At 37.7% G+C, this 18,163-nt stretch overlaps 1 protein-coding gene across 9 annotated transcripts in view; it reads left to right on the top strand.

The window, feature by feature from the left end:
• Nucleotides 1-16,222, top strand: part of dysf (dysferlin, limb girdle muscular dystrophy 2B (autosomal recessive)) — a 111,558-nt gene extending 95,336 nt beyond the window's left edge. For all 9 annotated transcript variants that reach the window (XM_073859975.1, XM_073859974.1, XM_073859972.1 and 6 more), the window contains 6 exons: nucleotides 258-399; nucleotides 3,541-3,640; nucleotides 4,334-4,506; nucleotides 10,715-10,824; nucleotides 11,020-11,167; nucleotides 13,292-16,222. In XM_073859975.1, coding sequence (XP_073716076.1) covers nucleotides 258-399; nucleotides 3,541-3,640; nucleotides 4,334-4,506; nucleotides 10,715-10,824; nucleotides 11,020-11,167; nucleotides 13,292-13,351 — 733 coding nt within the window. In that variant the 3' untranslated portion in view covers nucleotides 13,352-16,222. The remainder of the gene's footprint in view (nucleotides 1-257; nucleotides 400-3,540; nucleotides 3,641-4,333; nucleotides 4,507-10,714; nucleotides 10,825-11,019; nucleotides 11,168-13,291) is intronic.
• Nucleotides 16,223-18,163: the final 1,941 nt, after the last annotated feature.

Raw genomic sequence — 18,163 nt, 5'->3', positions numbered from 1 at the left:
ATGCGTTGTTGGGTTTGTGTGTATGAACTGCACTTAGATGAAGTTGTTTTTGTTTCCCATGTCACGGGTCTGTTGCTGTCTGTTGCCACTGTGACCACTAGTAACAGTGGTGTGCAAAAATTATCGATCAGTAGCAACAAATACACAGTTGCAGGGCAACCGGGGACTCAAGCCATAGGTCAATAAGTAACATTGTCTTCTAAATGTGTTGGAAATGATGTGTCGGGTAACTGTGAATGTTATTTTTTCGATCGTAGCTGGATGCAAGGGCACGAGGAGAACAAGCAGAAGACAGATGTGCACTATCGATCACTTGGTGGTGAAGGCAACTTTAATTGGAGGTTCCTTTTCCCCTTCAATTATTTACCTGCTGAACAACTTTGCACTATTGATAAAAAGGTGAGACTCTGTTGTGTTTAGATGACATGTGTGCAGTATAAAGACATCAATGCACCTTTTCCAGGCAGCTTCTTTGCACTAAAAAGTTGGAATAACGTCAGTTGAGAAAGATCGAACTACTGTAGAGGTAAAAGTGAAAAATCAAGCTTTGATGTGATTACAGGTTTTGACGTTGATGCAGCCTTGTCAGCATTTATTTCCTCCTGTTTGGTTTTAGCAATGTTGCTAAACAAAAGTGATGGGCTTTGATTGAGTTTAAATAGGCGATCCATGGGTCACCCGTGATTTGGAGGCTGTCTCTAACGTTCAGGGCTCTCTGTTAATCGCCTGTATTTTGATGAATATCATTGCAGTTGGCGGGCGTAAAATGCTCTAAGATAAGTTGCAGGCTGCTGTTGGCAAACATCCACTTGCCGAACGCGGTGCGTGAACATCTTATAAAAGCAACACAGTCCAGACTACATCCTAGCCAGCTCTGGAAAAACAGTTGTGATGGACAAGGCACTTAAAGTGAGGTTTTGGCAGGCGGGAGATCAGTTATGGTAAGATTGAAGATAGCGGTTCCACCCATTAAATTTAGAGCGGCCCATTACAACAGTTGTCAGAAGATAGATCCACTTTGGCTGGGGCTCGTTGGATGCAACGCACAACAGAACCGATACGTAACAAACCGTATGAAATAAGTCCTGCAGACAATCAGTGACGAATTGCAAGTGAGTCCTTATTTGCATTGTTTGTTTTGAAGGGGATGTACAGTATACGGTTGTCAGGCAGGATGTGTGACATGGGCTGTTTACTGGTGATCAGCAGCAGTGCAGCTCTGTGAAGCCTGAATTCATTATGCAGACTGTGTTTGTCCGCACATCAATCAGAGATACTGTACAGGACTTTGGGAATGTTGTCAGGGTGATGGAATCCCGTCTGGCAGTGGGATGTAGAATCGGACGGTAGTGGAAGTCATTCAGGCTCTGGCTGTCTGTTGTTCTCTGCGGGGCTCTCGATCTCTCTTCGTCTCTCACCTGCTTTATAATTCGGCTTCGCACATTGGCGATATCATTTTCCCACTTTGTCTTCATCTGTCAGTTTATTTCTGCCTCTCCATATCTCCTAGGAGTGCTGGAGGCCATTTTTAAGGGTGGTGTAGCCTAGTGGTTAAATATTGGGGCTGGTAACTAAAAGGTTGTAGGACGTATAATGACAAATTAACGTTTACCCAATAGATGAGATGTGATGCGTTTTTGACTACTGTACCACCATGTGTGATTGGAATGATCAGATAAAAAAAATAGTTTGGGTCTTATTTACACTTGCATTTAGTGCTATCTACTCTGGATTAGGGATGGATACCCGAACCGAGCCTGACGGGACCCGATGGGCCCTGTTCGGATAGATATATAGAAATTAGGTTCGGGTTCGGGTCGGCTCGGCCCAATAAAGCATTAAACATTTGAAATTTAAAACAGCTTATTATAATATGTAGGTAGCTCATGGGCCTGTTTATTTTTAACTGTGTCGGGCTCGGACATAAATATTTTAAAGGAATATTCCATTTTCTTAAAAGAAAAATCCAGATAATTTACTCACCACCATGTCATCCAAAATGTTAATGTCTTTCTTTGTTCAGTCCAGAAGAAATTATGTTTTTTGAGGAAAACATTGCAGGATTTTTCTAATTTTAATGGACTTTAATAGAGCCCAACATTTAATACTTAACTCAACACTTAACAGTTTTTTTCAACAGAGTTTCAAATGACTATAAACAATCCCAAACGAGGCATAAGGGTCTTATCTAGCGAAACGATTGTCATTTTTGACAAGAAAAATAAAAAATATATACTTTTAAACCATAACTTTTCGTCAAGGTCCGGTCCAGCGCGACCTGACGTAAATGCGTAGTGACGTAGGGAGGTCACGTGTTACATATATAAAATGCACATTTGCGGACCATTTTAAACAATAAACTGCCACAAAGACATTAATTAGTATCAGTTGACATACAACAACGTAGAAACGGTCCTCTTTCAAGACGCTTGTAAACACTGGGGCGGAGTTTCGCGTTCGTCCTCTGTGACCTCTTGACGTCATGACGTATTGCGGTGACGTAGTGGGGTCAGCTGGCGCATCACGACTGGATCTACATGACGAGAAGTTGTGCTTTAAAAGTGTATATTTGTTATTTTTCTTGTCAAAAATGACAATCGTTTTGCTAGAAAAGACCCTTATGCCTCGTTTGGGATTGTTTATAGTCCTTTGAAACTCCGTTGAAAAAAACTGTTAAGTGTTAAGTTAAGAATTAAATGTTGGGCTCTATTAAAGTCCATTAAAATTAGAAAAATCCTGCAATGTTTTCCTCAACAAACATAATTTCTTCTCGACTGAACAAAGAAAGACATCAACCTTTTTGATGACATGGTGGTGAGTAAATTATCTGGATTTTTCTTTTAAGAAAATGGACTAATCCTTTAATGCCTGTCGGGTTACGGTCAGGTTCGGTTACTGCCCTGTTGGACGCGGGCCGGGCTTGGACAGAAAAATGCGGCCTGATCTGCACTGTACTCTGGTTCGCAAGTGGTGTCTTGCATTTCCTGTACTGTACATGATCCAATGTATGTTCCTGTAACTCGGTTGGTAGAGCATTGCTTTAGTGGCACACAAGTTTATGCTTTCAGTTCCCACAGAACATCTTGGTAAAAAGTATAGCTTGAATGCACTGTATGTCCTTAATTCATTCCCCCGACAGCCATTTTTTGAAAAGTTGCCCGCTTATAAACTTTTAAATATGGGTATTTTTCTTTAAAAATATTTTGTTTTTAGCAAAAAGTTGAAATAATTGCATTTTTGTGAAGGAATTTTTTAGAGATCAGATTCAGAACGATTATCAAAACATACACAGAGTTTAAAATTAGTAAATAACGTTTTGGCTTCAGATTTTTCATAAATTGGGTAAGAGTGCCATCTAGTGGATAATCGCAGTATTAAAGACTACCATAAAAACTTATCAGGAACACATTTTTTATGCAAATGTTTTCTCTTAATTGACGACATAACTTGTCAATGACGGGTAAAGAGTTAACATACATAAATGCAAATTAGTACTATTATAGCCACTCTCACCATGTGTCTCACCATGTTTCTCTGCAGGAGCATTTTTGGAGTTTGGATAAAGTCGAAACAAAGCTGCCTCCTAAACTCACTATCCAGATTTGGGACAATGACAAGTTCTCTTTCGATGATTTTCTCGGTAAGAACATATACAGCATAATACTAAAGTTCAAACCCTTTGGTTGTCCCTGGTGCCAGACTCTTAAGCTCTGCCTTCCTCAGCAAATTCAGCCGCGTTAACCTTGCGCAACACCGCAAAGCTGTTTCCCCAGTATATTTTTCAGCCTTGACATGACAGAAGAAAAATGTTCTGCGGGACAGGACCACACTGATAGGGCCGTGCGTGTGGGTTTTTGTATATGTGCGTCTATATACGTTTATGTGCGCATGGGGAGATGGTTTCCAAAATTTGAGCCTCTTTAAACTGTAGTGTTTACATTGTGAAGTCACCGCATACAACGTTGTGTAGCTTGACCATCGGCGTAATGCACTTAACAACCTCAACGCAAATACATCATTCAGACCGCACGAGTCCACTATAATATCTTTACTACAAATTTTATTATTATACATTCAAACCTAATTTCCAGCACGTCAGCACAACTGGAAGAAAAATAAGTTATGACCTTCTGATCCGAACTGCTTAAAGGCCTCTTTAAAATACACCGATCTGTGTAGGTTTGTAAAATAATAATTAGCATCTGGCCACAACTCTGCAGAAAATGACTGACTGCCAGCAGGAAGGTCGAACAGTTTTTGACTGAAATTATGATAGGAAAAAATTTATTGAAGGTGCTTAACTGCATCTTTGGCCTCTCGTTCTCTTTCTAAGGTTCTTTGGAGATGGATCTGAACCACATGCCGAGTCCAGCAAAATCTCCAGAGAAATGTGGCCTAGAGATGCTTTCTCAGTCTCAAGACAGGCAAGTTTCTTTGCTTGAGCAGAAGACAGTAAAGGGCTGGTGGCCATGCGTAAACGAGAGGGAAGCTGAAAAGATCCTTGCTGTAAGTAGCACACACACAAGCGTGCGCGCACACACACGCACGCACACACTAGAACTGCACATAACAACTCAAAGCTAATAACATACGTTGATAATAGTAACGTATGTTACACATTCCACTGCTTTGATTCCTCAATTGTACATCTAACAAACTTATTTTTCACCGATTACTGTATTGCTACAGTAAACTGCACTTTGCAAATTAGCAAATTAACATATCGTCGCTGCCCGATGAAACTCACGTATGTCCAAAACAGTTACTTTTCAGGATGTGAAAAAAACACTGTATTTCAGAAGCAGTTGAATGTAGTGTTGTCATACTTGGTACGGCATCTTTACATGTAACCATATTCTTGCCAGTGTAATGATATAATCCACATTTGACCAGAATTGAGTTTAAATGGACATACGTGCATATTTTACAGCAACGGTGGTCGATACGCATTCTTCCAATCATTAATTAGAATGGCCAAGTCGCGTTTCATATTGACAGATGAATACGCTCAGTTTATTAAATAGCCTACGTCTTAGTTTATTAAAGCGTAACTAAACCCCTGGTCAGAGGCTGACTCCACCCAGTGGCAATATTTGAAAAATGCAAGAAAAGTGGGCAGAGATAGAGGGGACGAACTAAATGTGTGGTGAGATCGTAACAAGGGCGTGGTGAGCTTGAACCAGCTTACGTCACGAGGCATTTTTTGGACCCAACATCCAATAGGAAAATTTAACTGCAGTAGCCACCGTTCAACCTGAAGAGGGCAGCACTCAGACGTTTTTACACCATATATTGTAGTATTGAAACACTTTATATCCAAATGTCAAAAAACTTACTAAAATCAATGAACAGCACTAATAAAGCATCATTCTTACAGATCATTAACTAAAAAAAGTTGGTTTAGGGTTTAGTTACTCTTTAAATAACGCTTAGTTTATTTAATATTAATTATAAATGCTAATGCTAGACAGATACTTTGTTTGCACAGTCCTACCGTAATTTTGTCCCTCCTAGACGTACGTCTGGCATCAGAAGGGAAACGTTTATCTCGATGAAGGAAAGGCAATAGTCCCTTTCACACATACAGTCTTTACTGGTAATTTACTGGTAAATTGAAGTTAACATGTCATGTGTGAACAGAACCTTTCCGGTAAATCAGTGCTCCCAATTTACCAGTAAAACAGGTTGTAAGATTACCAGTAATTTACCGGTAAACGCTATGTGTGAACGAAAAATATAGGATTACCGGCATTTAGAACGGACGACGTCTGACAGCTTCGGGCCAATCATAATGTTTTTATACAGATGACATGTTTACCGCCGCACTGTTCCCAGTTTCCACACACACGCTGCTTGGAAGTCAAGCACACCTGAAAATTACGTCCACATTTCTTTACCAAAGTTGTTTAAAACAGCTTACCACCTACTTGCCGAATTGCCGACATCCTTAGTACGCCCTCTGTGAAGCCTAAAGTGCAAACAGTACTATTGTTTAAAACGCATTTTCGGTTTGACGTCGCCTCATGCAATGTTGTTTGGTCATGAGCAACTTTGCGACTGTCAGAGTTTACCACAGACGTGAAAAAAAACAAAAAATGGACCGTGGATATGAATGACGTGGATTGTTTACAAATACAAACCTGAGCATGCTGCGCGCCACAGGTAACTTTCGCTTTCTCAAGAAATTTATCGGTATTTTCAAACTGATGTGTGAATGATGTCTTACTGGTAAAAAGACGGAATGTCACTGTGTGTGTGAACAGCACATTTTTGTATTTACTGGTAAATTCATTGTATTTACCAGAATTACTGTGTGAAAGAGGCTATTGTTTCACCAGGGTATGTTTATTTGGCTATCCAGTGCTGAGCTTCGATGAAACGTCACGAGACCAGCGAGATGCTTCCACAGGGCGGGAGATACGGGGCGTGATTGACAGCTTTGACACCAAATGGATATACATGAAAATCATATGACATGATTTCACAACTTTTCATTGGCCATTTAGATATCTGAAGCATATTGTATACAGAAATTTACATATGCCACATGCAGTTTGTGCCTTTGTGTTTGCTAAAAGAAAATAGGAAGAAGGAAAAAACATTCTGCCTTTCATATATTTTATTGCATAAAAATGACATCTCTCCTGCTTTTCTGTATGCACAAACCAGGTTCCATGACAAATACCGATGTCGATGCCACAACTTTGAGTATCTGTCGATACCAATCCAATACCATCTCTATCGCCCTTTTAATCAATTAAGGTGCAAATAACACATTTGTAAGCCATTCAAATGTAAAGTAAATGCGTGAAGTAAACCATAACTTAAGTATGATAAACATAAAAAACTACCTCCATTACAAATTGTACAGGACAGTAAGGCACCCACAAATTAGATTTTAAGCATTACATCTAATATCACAGTAGATGCACTAAAAACCATATATGGTAGACACTACTACAGTGTAGTTTTTCAACAGTGTAACATTCGGGGTTAAACTGTAAAACAAATGTATAAAACTAACCATTTAAAATGGATTTAATTCACAGTCTGAGTGTTTAACACTTTAACTCCTGAATGAAAAGACACTCGGAATGCAAACTAAAATATTTGGTTGAGGTGTCCCATAAGACATAAAGAGATTCCAGTGGGTGCCTGACCTTAAAACTGCCAACACTGTCACCTCTCAAAACGCTTCATTACATATATTACACTCAGCTTTGTTTTTTTCTTCCTTGACTGTAAAATAACTCCAAACAGCGGACATAATAAGGACAGACAGGTCTCATCTATTGCTTATGCTTCACCTATGGTTTTTACTCGTACGGCATGTTGCTAATTTCGCGCTTTACGCATGTTGCTCAGCAAGTCACACTTTCCGCCAAGTTGTCATGACAGTTAAGGTCCATGTTGGTATATGATCGGATTGTACTCCTCACTTCTACAATATTCGATCCGGCCATTTTCGCCAATATCAGACTAATGTCAATACAGAATATCGGATCGGCTCACTACTGGACAAAACCGACATATCCTCCACCCTATACAAAAGTATAGGTCGGTTGTGGCTTCTTTCCTACCAGCAACATCCGATGCCACAAAAATGTTGTGTGTGAAAGTTAAGGCTGAAGAATAGTAAGTTTTTATGTGAACGTGAGGGTCCAGTGTGCGTGGCGCCATTCGTCATCAGAAGAGTGCGTGCATACTGTATGCACACCGCCAGATTTTTGAAAGCCCACATACATTGTAGGCGTAGCTTGCGCATGCGCCTACAGGAGAATTTAGTATGTAGCCTAGGGGTGCAACGGATCACAAAACTCACGGTTCGGATCACATTACGGTTTTTGAGGCACGGATAGGATCATTTTTCGGATCAGCAAAAAAAATGTATGGGAAAAATCTAATAACAAATCAAGAAATTACAAACATTTAAAAAAAAGAACAAAGTTGCACATTAAGTAAGGTCTAAAATCATTAGGTACAGAAATCAAAGGAATAATAACACTGCATTTATTGTATTAATTAAATGTAATTATTATTTTTTTAAAGCTTCAGAAGTGACTTTCTCTTTGTCTTGTTGTTTGACTCGAGCTGGGCCGGGTTTCCCAAAAGCATCGTAAGGCTAAGTAGATCGTAAAAACGATCGTACAAATCATCTCAGAATTACGGGCTGTTTCCCAAAAGCTTCGTAACTTAAGTTGCACTTAAAAATCATCGTAGATCTACGAGTGCTCTGGAGTAATCGTTATTCTTAAGTACATCGTAAGACAACAGAGTTACAAGGTCACCTGCAGGACAACCAGCAAACTGCACTCCTGCAATGACGATAATGTAATGTTTTAAATGTATATTTATTTATTGGGTTCTTCTTCGTTTATTTTATATGAAATATATAATATAATATATTTAAAATTCAAATGAGAAATCAAATTTAAATGACTAAACATAAATTAATAAAGAAGGAAAACGTATTTTGTACAAGTTGGTAAAAGTTTTTTGTATTTTGGTAATAAATGGTAGCAAATTGATAAATGGTTCATACCGATTGCTGCTATAATTCATCTAAAAATTGTTTTGAAGGGAAATGGCATCTAATTAAAGAAACCAAATAAATATTTACGGTACAATGCAATAATCCATAATAATAAATAAACATAGATAATAAACAACAAATAATACTAATAATAATAATCTAAACTATAATAGAAACGCAGAAGGCATTTCGCAGTGGGACGAGTCCTAACTAAATTCGGAAAATAATATTTAATTATGCACAAATTATTAAAACATTTAAAAAGTCATTGAACAATAATGAAAAATATTATAAAAAATATTAGTGCACATCTGCTGATGATCATAAGCCTTAACAAGCTTCTGCTACAAATTCGAGTCATTCTGTTGGTGACATTTCAGCACTTGACAAACGGATAGCGACTCGTAAGTAGCACTTAAAACCCAACTGCGAGTGATTGTTTTACGTGCATCTTTGGGAAACGCACGTAAATGAACAACGAATGTTGGTTAAGTAGCTCGTAGAAAGCCTTCTTAAGTCCTAAGTTCAATCGTTATCGGGAAACCCAGCCCTGGACCAGAAGCATTCAACCGCATGTGCATTTGTGCATAAAGTAAACTGCTCACTTTAGCACCTTTTTAAGTGAAACTGTTTAAAATCACTTGAATGTTTACATTTGCAAACCTTTGAAACACGTACAAATTCCCTCTTTAAATTTGCATATTAATCTGCGAATCACATGCGAGCCAAACCTAAGAGAATGCGCATATTAACTCATTCACCGCCATTGACGAGTTATCTCGTCATTTATGAGTTCATATTTAACTAATAAATATGCCTTTCTGGACGAATTTCAAAGTGAAAGTGTAATACCGCTTTTATCCACTAGATAGCGCCAAATCGAATTTATCAAAAACGGAATTTAAAAAGATTTAATGATTTATTTTAACTGCCTTTATGTTTGATAAATGCATAAATGTAAATTTTGTGAATTGGATATTGGAACATTTTTAAGGGACCATGTAAAAAGTCCACACATTATGTTTTAAACGATCAAAAATAATTTCATTTTGACACTCGCAACACGACACTAAAGTTTTTTACACCAGCTAATGGGGACTAATAGGTTTTTTTAGTTGTTAAGCATTGTTCGATACTGAAACCACAATTTCAAAACTCTTCAAACAGTCTGCACTACCAGCATGAATGTTGGCCAAACAGTTATTCTCACCTCCAAAACTCAACAAAATAACACTGGCAACAATTCTTATTCAGAAAACTCACAATTTATTCACAACAAACTGACTTAAAAAACCCAACAACAGGTAGCATTACATGAATGATAAACTTTTCTATTTAAAGTTCCACATAAATCAGTTCTTCATATAACACCTTTTTTACGTTATTGAAAGCTTTTGTAAGAAGAATGATCTAGAAATTAATCAAATTTCTTTCTTTTGTATGAATGTAGTATTTGAAAATGACAGCCAAAACTCCAAGGCTGCAATGATAATAAAAAAGATTAAATAAATTACATTCTACACATGTTACACTGTAACAACATGTGTAGTTGTTCATTATGGTAAATTACAGTGACGTTCGTGTCTGCTTTCTCTCTTGCATTTGGCCACAAGTTCTCATCAACATCACATCTGATGTCGTCTCTGGCAATGCATCTTGGAAAGTAAAGTATCTTCTCTGAACCGCTCTTCTTTCATCCATATTTGCCAACAAATCCAGACGATCCCCTTTTACTAAATCATGGTAATGAGACTGAGGCAGAACTACAGAAGTAATTTCAGCTAAAATTGCAATTAGCTTGTAATGATTTTTTTCGGCTATAAAATTGACAGTATTTTAAAATAATTACTTCATAAATGATTGGAATTTGAAAGCAATGAAAATGGTTAACAGTTTGGTCTGCACTGACTTCTGTTTCACTGACTGTGTGAAGAGTTTTGAAAATGTGGTTTCAGTATTGAACAATGCTTGTTAGCAACTAAAAGAAAAACTGTAATTGTAAAATAACTATTGCTTGATACACTTAGTTACTCTACATCTTAACTAATACATAACCATAGATCGTAATCAGCTGCTTGCACAAACAACCTGTGGGGTCATTTTTGGGAGGATAGGCTCTACAAAACAACTACATTGAATACTATTATTAACTCGATTGATTCTATTGTCTTTTTTATTCAGGGAAAGGTAGAAATGTCACTTGAAATCGTCTCTGAGGAGGAGCAGGACGAGAGGCCAGCAGGACAGGGCAGAGATGAGCCAAACATGAATCCTCATCTTGAGGAGCCACAGTAAGTCAACCACATCTATGGTAATCACGGGCATTCCTATTCACCAAATTACCAAAAATAACAACAGATGTCAGTATTAGCATTGGATACCAGCATTATCAGCACTGGCTGTAGTAATTATAGATTTTAATATATACAGTAAAGTTGTTATTAGGATGTAAATCAGTTGCCCTGTCTCTCTCTCTTTCTCTCTAGGCGTCCTGAGACCTCATTCTTCTGGTTCTCATCCCCATATAAGACGTTTAAGTTCATTGTATGGAGGAGGTTTAAGTGGCTTATTCTGGGCTTCTTTGTGCTGTTTTTCATTTTACTGTTCCTGGGAGTCTTCCTCTATTCCTTCCCTGTAAGTCTCAGTGTGTGCGTGTGTATCATTCTTACCTATTCTCACCAAGATGCATACAAATGACACGCAGTGTGATTATCGTGCAATACATTCTCATTTGTTTTCTGTTTTTTAAACCATTTTCGCTTGGGTTTAAGGTTAGATTTCAGATTTGTTTAAGCAGGTTATTTAATATACAGGTTTCTCTATGTTTTTGTCTGTATTTAAGCCATGGTCGCTTGGAGTTGGGGCTAGAGATGGGGTTTGGGTTAGGATGTCAATTTTATATAACAAAAAGTTTTTCTAACCCTAAACCCAAGCGACAATGGTAAAAGGACGGGGATCAAATGAGAAACCAATAAGTGGAACGGCACGAAACGATTTGCCGTGTGGGTGAATGGGAGGGACTGGCGTGTCGTATGCACGCAAAAGTGGAATTTGGCGTATCTATTGCACGATAATCACACTGCGTGTCATTTGTACGCTTTTTGGTGAGAATGGGTTCATCATTCTATGACTATGATTTTGTTTGATCAGAGATTTGCTTTTTTGATTGTAGTTCAGAAACTTGACATGCGGCATTTAACATGAAGTTATTTGCACTGTAAAAAAGCAAGTCATATATACACTAGTGAACAGTGTTGGGGTAACGCATTACAAGTAACGTGCATTATATTACTTTTCTGAAGTAATGAGTAAAGTAACGCATTACTTTTAAAATGTACATATTACTATTTAATTACTTTTTTAAGTAATGCAAGTTACTTTTTTAGTTTAATTAATTTCATTAAAACAAATTATGTACTATATTAAATATAGTCACATTATGCACTCAATACGTAACACGCCTGTGTGGGAATCGTTTGAGTCAGAAACTGAGATGGCAGGCCAGAGCTCAACACTTTTGTTATGAAATATGCAATTTCTGAATGCAGAACTTTTCAGTCATAAAAAACATCTGCAAGGCCTGAAAGAGATCAAGCCTCAGTCAAGAAAAAGTAACGCAAAAGTAACTAAAAAGTAACGGAAGTATTACTTTCCATGAAAAGTAACTAAAACCCCATTCACACAGACCTTTGTTCCCAGAAAATACCCGTAAAATTGCCAGACAAGCTTCTGTGTGAACGCAAACACGTCCCGTAAATCTTCTGGGATCGTTGCCGAAAGAGGACTTAGTAAGATACACGGAAAACCCTCTGTGTGAACAAGAAGCCGAAACAATGCCGTAATGGGCGTGTCCTAGTGAAAACGCGCGCGTCATCACATCAAAAGTTATGGTTCAGCTCTTTAAAACGAGAGATTTACATATCAACATTCACAACGAGAAATGTCGCAAACTAGATTGAAGCAGTTATCAGGAAATGATAAATGAGACGCATAAACAATGATGCGTGTGTCATGGCGACATGAAGTTGGTTCAACTCTTTAAAATGAGGGATTTACAACATTCAATACGAGAAATTTCAGCAAACTGGACTGAAGCAGATATCAGGTAAGTTAGCTCGTCACTTACTGAGCTGAAACGGAGATCATTCAGCAGCATAAAAGAATATCACGTTACGTGCTCATTTGAGCTTATAATAAACAAAAATGGCCGCGCGTCATCCCAACAAGATATATTGTTCAGCTCCTCAAAACGGAGGTTTTAAATGCATATTAACAATCACGATGAGAAATGTCTGCAAACTGTATTAAAGCAGAGATCAGGGAGCTCTTCAAATATACACTCAGAAGCTGAGATCATTCACCAGCACAGAACGGCGCGTCACACGCTCCTTTATAATCTTATCATAAACAAAAGTGCACGCGAGTGGTTTCTGGAGAGAGAAATAATAAATAATATGCAAACGTCAGACGCTGCGTAGAAGGACTTTAAACAGGTCACGTGTCTTTCCGGGACCTTTCTGATGCCGGCAACTCATTGGCAGTGCAGATGCATTTTCCGGAATGTCTGTGTGAAAAGGGCTTAGGTAACGCAATTAGTTACTTTTTTTTGGGAGTAACTTAATATTGTAATGCATTACTTTAAAAGTAACTTTCCCCAACACTGCTAGTGAATTGTAAAATTGTATCTTTTACATAAATATAAAATTCTATAAATATGATATAAATATTTACATAATTATATTATTGTAATTGTTACAGAACTATGCTGCTATGAAGATGGTCGGACCCTTCAGTGGAACGGGAAAGGGAACCCAGTGATGTGAAACTGGAAACAGAGCCCTCTCTCTCCTCCAGCATAACAAACACATCTCTATCAGTCCTGCTGCAGGGACATCAAGTACTTGCTTGTGCATACTTTCGACCCAAGAGGAAACCAAAGACATGAAAAGATGAAGTATCGCGTGTGTGCCTTGATGTATGGCTCAGCCCGTTATAATATTATACTTATGAATGTTGCGTAACGTATGTGTATGCTAGTACATGTATTACAGGCTAAGTTTCCATGCCCTATATTTGACCCGGGCCTGAACTCTCTCAGTAGTCTCTCTGACACCCACTTACACTTTCATCTCTGCCCGTTTAATCCCTTTTCATGTCTCCAGTAAAACTCTGCGCTTTTGCTCACAGCCAGATGCGTCTTTCTTCTTCCTTCACGCAGAGCGAGAGCGAGAGAACCGCCTCGCGCCATTCGTTCCTCCTTTCAACCCTGCCGACTCTTTGGGTTAAGCCCTGATTTGTACTGTTAGGCTATAAGGTCCGAGACAGGCAGGTTATTAGCTGAGCCCCCGCTGTCAGTAAGCCCACCTCCCTGATTATTATCACACTCTGTTATTTTGCCTCAGCGAAATCCCCACTAAATGGATTTGGGGTCAACTGTCGGTTGGCAATGTGTGTGTATGTATGTATGTACGCGTGTGCGTTGCTTGATGTGAAAGAGAGCTCAAGAGATAAAAAAGGGTTGTTTATTTATGTAAAAGTTACATTCGCACCCACGTGCCTTTTTGCATTCGACTCTGTAAGTATGAAAATGAACAGACACATCTGGAAAAAGGTGCAAGGCGGCTTAACGTGCCTGTGAAAAAAATATCGCAAGGTTAAATACACAAATTGCTTGTTTTTTTTCTACGTGACCAGGTCATGAGCTCCTCTAACACCCAATTCAGTAAATATAAACTGTCGCAGGGTCACGTTTGGTAAACGGGAACTTCAACGCTGGTTTACACCATGTAAACCATGTTTACATGCACTGGTTATTTCATGTAAATGCGAATGCTGTTTTTCCTATGCTGTTCAAGATATTAAGACACCCATGGGTTTCTGCTGGAAAATGCGGCTTATGTGGCCATATAAACACACAAGTGTCAGGTTGTTACAGGGTTTTGAAGAGCGTGTATGTGCGTGAAAAAGCCTACTATAGAAATTAATGGGAAAAAAATCAGGTTGTATCTTTTGTGTTTATTATATGTATCATGCAGAGGTTTCGCTATAAATAATTCACCACTCTCACTGATCAAAAAATGTCCATCATGGTGTCAAATGTTTGTTTAATTTTTTCGGATTATTATACAGTTTATAAAGTATATTTACAGACTATCAGAAACACGAGTCGGATGTTAGGGCAAATAGCTGCTTATCAACTCGCATGCATACAGGTCATGTAAACACAAACACAGATTTCCTGTCTTGTGGCGCTTTCTTGCACTAAGAGACATTTTGATGGCCATGTGAATGTACCATATAATAACTTTAAAACCAGACAAAAAGACATACAAATTAATCTGAGCAAATCTGTAGGATATTCAGAAATGTTTACATATATTAAGAAATGTGAAATGTTTGATCTTTCTAAAAAGGTCACTGATTTCACTGAATACAGTAAATGCATTCCTACTGTATTTTACTCGGTTAAAGAAAGAAAATAAGGGCTTACATTTTAAGTTGCCGTTTTCTTATTCAGTCATTTTTGATTGTCTATGCATGAATCCACAATATCACTAACTTCCAATTAGTTGATGTGTGAAAAAATTGGCTTTTGGCCATACTGAACTGTAAATGCTTGCAAAATCTTTTACCAAATATGCACTAGTGAAATAATGCCAGATTAGTTGCTGCCTTAACGTTTTAACAGCAAAATTAAAATGGTGACAAACTATAATGAGTTCACCTAATATGAGAAATTCGTTTTTATATGTTGTTTGAACATATTGTGTGTCACGTGTGTGTGTGTGTGTGTGTGTGTGTACACATCCACCCTGTAATGATAAACATTTTATTTAAAATCCTCATAAAAGCTGTTACACTGTAAAAAAAAAATTCATTGAAATTACAGTATTAATGGGTATTACTGGCAACTAGCTGCCAGTAACTTACTGTAGATTTTACATTTATGTTATTTACTGGCAACAGCTTGTTCAAAGTTAAATGAACATGAAACATTTTCAGTCTTTATCTTCTACAGTAAGTTACAGGCAACCAGCTGCGTAATTACAGCAAATTTTTTACAGTGAGTACTTTGCGCAGACCCGCCCACATCCGTCCAAAGACCACGGGTCATAATTTCTATTTTCTTCTTAACATAATTATAAACAATGAAATAAGGCCGATAAGATGAAAAACTGTGTTTGTTTTTAGTATAGATAACAGTAAATGGAGAGGGAAGCAGCAGCTCATTTGCTCATTTTATGTGACCTTTAAATTTACTGTAAAAAAACTCAAGGAAACATGAACTGGAAGTAGAAATGACAGATAATGATACCACAGTATATGAAAATAAAGATGTTGGATATGTTATTACATCTATGCTAAACACAATGGTGTTTATGTACTTTAGGATGAATAACTATTAGTACAAACACAAGTGTCCTCTGGCAATGCTGAGTGTATTTTTGTTGTCATTGATATACAAGTTACAATTCTCTTATTTTGACAATGACTGTTTTTTTAACAATTAAGCTTGTTCTGTTACATGAGGAATTATGAATGATCTTTTTGCACTCTTTACTGTTATGCTGCATTGTTGAATCTACTGTTATTGCCTTCTAGCTATCACGAAGAAATTCACTGTGCTAAATCTGTATGAGCACTGTCAAATGTTCATTTGCTCAATAAATACCTAGAGTGTATACCAAATATTTTCAATTTTTCTTTCGTTCTGATTTATTAAATATACTCAATTGCATAATTGTAAAAATCCATTTTAAAGAACTATATTCCCTAAATTGCTTTGCTGGATTAAATTCAGCAAGGTGCCAATGTTTCACCCAGATGGCTCGATACCCCCTCATCCTCTCACACAGTGCTTCCACTTCACACAAAATCACAAGATTGCAAATAAACACATGTTTTAGTTTTGAATTATGATTCTGTTGAGGCCTTTGGCTGGAAGGAAACAGTGAGAATAGAGATAATTAATGGCCAGTGCAAGCAAAAGCTGGATTAGAAAACAGTTTTGCCTCATAGGACATAGACCACCTTACAGTATGTACAGTTTATCCTTTTTTGCAAGCCACAGTACACATTGGTCAGGATATATGACTAGAAAGCAAATAAGACTCATTCCAGTGCCAAACCAGGGAGTATAGAGCCAAGAGCAGGTTACTTTAGTAGCTGTTCTGTCGGTAAGTGATTTTGTATTTAAAACTGTAAAAATGTCAATTACATTGCTATTACAATGTAATAAGCTTAGTTTTCCTTTTGTGTAGGGTACTTTTACATAGCTCTTTTGAACTCTGTCTGAACGGTACGAGGAAATGTTAAATGTTATAATGCTGTAAATCTGGTGATTGTGAGTTTTTAGGGGGCACTGTGCTGTAATTGTAGCATAGCAACATATTAATACAGTATTACAGTGCAAGTTATAAGAAAGTGATATCCGTTCCACCCGTTCCACCACAGTCTGAATGGAACAAGGTGACAGATTTGTCAGATTTTTCAGGCAAGAAAGCCAATACTGTCATACAGTACTATTGTCTGAGCAAGAACATGCATCCTGCATTTGCCATACTGTGTACATGCAAGATTTTTTTTAATTTCTGCCTTTATTCATCCTGGTTTGTTTGTCTCTTTGCATATTGAAATCCAGGAATAATAATTTGCAGTGGCAGCTCCTGACAGCTCATCCGTGGGGCGTAAATTCAAAATATGTGTTTGGAGTGTCATGTGTGTTGCTGGTGTTTTCAAAATATGTGTTTGTTGCATTATGTGAACCATGTGCATCACGTGTTTTGTCAAAATAAGTGCCTGCTGCACACGCGTCAAAACCGTTTATGATAAAAGATGCACTCACGTTCTAAAAGTACACGCCTGACACTCCCATAACAATTTACTCAGATTACGCATGAGATTATGAGAGTATCTGGCAAACGCGAGCGTCTCTCTTACCTTTAGACGCATGTGCAGCAGGCACTTATTTTGACAAGACACGTGATGCACGTAGGATTACTCGACTCGCAGAACACATATTTTGAAATTACGAACCACACACATGACGGGCTACATACATGTTATGACGAACTTTACATCGAGCACCCTCAAAAAAAGAAGTCACCGGCCGCCACTGATAATCTGACACAATAATCTGCCTAATTTCTAAATGCATGATTTAATTCATTATTAGTAAATCACTTAAAAACTTTAAATTAGTGGGTTTTTTGGAAAAGAGTGTACTGTTTGAAATCTTGCAGGGACAGTAATGGCATCTTAAGGGCTAATATAGTTGGGGTTAGGGGTTGGTTGGGTTTCGTTGTTGAGAATCGTACATTTTTGCACGATTAACTTTGTATGAATTCATACGAATTAGCCAACCTGTTAAATATCTACGAATTCTCCTGAGATCAGGCTGGGTATAGTGACATCACATTTATATCATCCTACAAGACAAATAAGTCTGTATTTTAAAATAAAAGTAAGTGAAGTATATTTTTTGTTTGCTAACCTTGAGAAGTCTGCAAAATGTCGACTTCAACTTTGTTTCAACAACTTTGTTTCAACAATCTTCAGTTTTTCTTTAATTGCTACCTTCTCTTGAAGCCTCTCTATGTTTTTACACTTTGGCCTGTGTAGATAACATGC

This window comes from Misgurnus anguillicaudatus, chromosome 21, assembly GCF_027580225.2.
Source record: "Misgurnus anguillicaudatus chromosome 21, ASM2758022v2, whole genome shotgun sequence".
NCBI lineage: Eukaryota > Metazoa > Chordata > Actinopteri > Cypriniformes > Cobitidae > Misgurnus > Misgurnus anguillicaudatus.
The sequence above is the reverse complement of the archived record's forward strand: the minus strand, read 5'-3'. Positions and strand labels throughout refer to the sequence as shown.